The 2,707-nt window shown below is 34.6% G+C and overlaps 1 protein-coding gene across 1 annotated transcript; it reads right to left on the reverse strand.

Annotated features, from left to right (window-relative positions):
• Positions 1-1,050: 1,050 nt before the first annotated feature.
• On the reverse strand, positions 1,051-1,885 carry LOC108383206 (mitochondrial amidoxime-reducing component 1-like; the record flags this gene model as incomplete). Its single annotated transcript, XM_017639585.1, has 2 exons — positions 1,737-1,885; positions 1,051-1,670 (listed from the first exon to the last, which is right to left on the reverse strand). Coding segments are annotated over exons 1-2 (627 nt in total), but the record flags the coding sequence as incomplete, so codon positions are not given.
• Positions 1,886-2,707: the final 822 nt, after the last annotated feature.

The raw sequence follows: 2,707 nt of genomic DNA on the forward strand, positions 1-2,707 counted from the left end.
CAGATAAAAAAAAGATACAATTTGGATTTTACTTGTTGTAAACGTTTTTTTTTTAAAGGTTGGTTTTTATCTTAAAATGTTATTCTGGTAATCACATTTATATACTCTGAGTTTTAGAACTACCACATAGATAGCTTTCCAAAGAAAATAATTAGTAAATTTAATCTCGCTAACTTCAAAGCACTTCCACTTTTTTATTCCGAAATAAACGTCTTTTCCGGATAATAAACAAATCGCTTATCCAAATATAAACAAATTTGGTATCATATGAAAGAGGACTGAAATAGATTTTAAACAGAAAAAACGAACGAAGATTTATAATTTTTTTTATAATCTAATACTAAAGAAATTCATTTAAATAACTACCTATCCCAAGGTTTGTTCTATGGTTATTAATTAACATTTTTTATTGAAATATTTTGCAATGTGTGGCTTTCCTCGTTTAGACAATTCAGTTTTAAGGCTATTTTAAGTCCTCTTTCATTGGATACCAAACTTGTTTAATTTGGATAAGCGGTTTGTTTATTATCCGGAAAGTACATTTATATTGCGGAATAAAAAATATTTGGCCAAGTTTAACTCGTAATAAAAAAATAACTGTAATTTTCGGTCCCTTCAATATTCGCATTCGCAAAAGATCCGCATTGATTTTTGCGAATGCGAAAGCGAATGCGAATGTTAAAATACGCGGTTTTGCAGAATAATGACGATACGCGGTTTTGTACTTTAAAAGACGATATATATGTGTATTTGCATATCGATGGTCCTTTCTAATAAAGACACAATTCAAAATTCAAAAAATAAAAACCGTTACTACTGTTAAGTGACTCATGCTTTTAACCCTTGTCTAATCCATGTCCAATGCTTGCCAAAGTAAGTGGTAAGGATTAGATATGAATTAGAAAAGGATTTGAGACATGAGCCACTTAACAACAGTAAGGTGTTTTGTTTTTTTTTTTTTAATTTTGAATTGCGTCGTTATTGCAGAGGACCATCGATATATGCAAGTTTGTTTGTACAAACGTTTAAACTATAATAATTGTCACATACCGTATCATATTTTTTTATATGTGGTTCCTTGGCTAAATCCTTGTCAATTGGCTTCGTTGGTTTCGGATAGGGATAGTACACCAGCTTCACTCCGTTTTCCTGACTCAAAATGTATTGCGAGAACCACCTGTCGTATTTTTCACCGCACAACATCGCATCCAATGGAGCACCAAATACCGATGTGTGTATATCGATGCCCGGCGCTTCATTAATTAGCTTACTAAAATCTAATTCCAGTGTTTCCATGCCGGGTGCATTGATTTCTAGCTTTGTTGGTGTTACCAGTTTCGAAGCAATCAAAACCATCTTAGGGTAGCCACGAGCTGTTAACATTAAATTGTTACTATCGACCAGCATCAGCGCACGATCGCGAACGCTCTCGTAACGTAGGCCCAGCACTTCACATTCCAGTTCAGTGTCTTCTGGCATTTTGAGTGGTGCACCTGATTTCAATGGGAAGAATTCGAGCATTTCTAAGATGCCCACACGCTGCCATTCTTTTGGCATGACATCTTGCTTCCAGTATTTGTAGTATAAATAAGAAGCACTCGATACGGCAGTCACTCCAATGCCAACGCCAAAGCTGACTAACATTTTGGTGGAAATTCCACTGGTTGAATCTAAGACGAGAAAATGTGCAATTAAATGGAAAAGCAACCTATGGGATTTAACGCAGTTTTATTTACTGGACATTTCGCACTAGTAATCCGTTGTAGCACTTTCTTATCACTTAACGATTTGTTAAAGCTAATTTTTTTATAGGTAGTACATTTGCGAAACACTTCGTCCCTATCTTGATTCGACTGTTCGCAATGAGCGACTGAGAGTAGTCGTGTACTTGCCTTCTGAATGCTTTGTTAGGCTACAAATACATATGTATGTATATCTATAAGCATCCAAATGTGTATGTAAATAGATACCGTTGTATTTGCATATCGTTACCTAGAGGTGAAAAGGAGCCAATTCCATTTTTTGTAATTATTCAGGAGATACTAAAAATCGATGTAGTTACACGCATTATCTGTCATTCTGCATCTAAAAGTAAATTTTGAAAAAAATGTGGACTTGGCATCTTCTCACATTTAGGTAGCGATATACAAATGCATTCATGCACAGCTACATATATAAATACATATAGTTATATGAAAGAAAATTTTGAAAAAAATGGGCTCGATATTATGTACATATGTTAGGGATATATATCGAGCCTTAACCGCCAAAATAGCGTAAGCGACATTTTTTTCAAAATTTTATTTTTGATGCAGAAATATTCCTGAGCCTCTAGATGCATTTCTACATCAAAAATAAAATTTCGAGAAAAATGTCGCATACGTTATTTTGGTGGTTAGCACTCGATATGTATGATCTGTAAAAATTTGTATATCAAAAACAAAAATTTTTAACTAATACGCTTTTGCAAAACATGAGCGATCTGTATGTATGTAAATAAATGTCAACTTTCGTTGTTTTTTTTTAGTGGGCGGAACTACGGGGGAGCAAAGTGGACTTTAGATGCTCATGCGCCGTTGCTGATGCATTTTTGTATTTATCGCTCGTTTAAGATTGTGTCGACCTTCTATTGAATTTGGTATTCAACAGTTACTTGGCTTTATGAGAAAGCGCGAATGTCTAGCAGTGGACTCGCGGCCTTGGTGAA

The sequence above is a fragment of the Rhagoletis zephyria genome, unplaced genomic scaffold, assembly GCF_001687245.7.
Source record: "Rhagoletis zephyria isolate East Lansing unplaced genomic scaffold, Rhagoletis_zephyria_1.1 Rzeph_scaffold_31494, whole genome shotgun sequence".
Lineage (NCBI taxonomy): Eukaryota > Metazoa > Arthropoda > Insecta > Diptera > Tephritidae > Rhagoletis > Rhagoletis zephyria.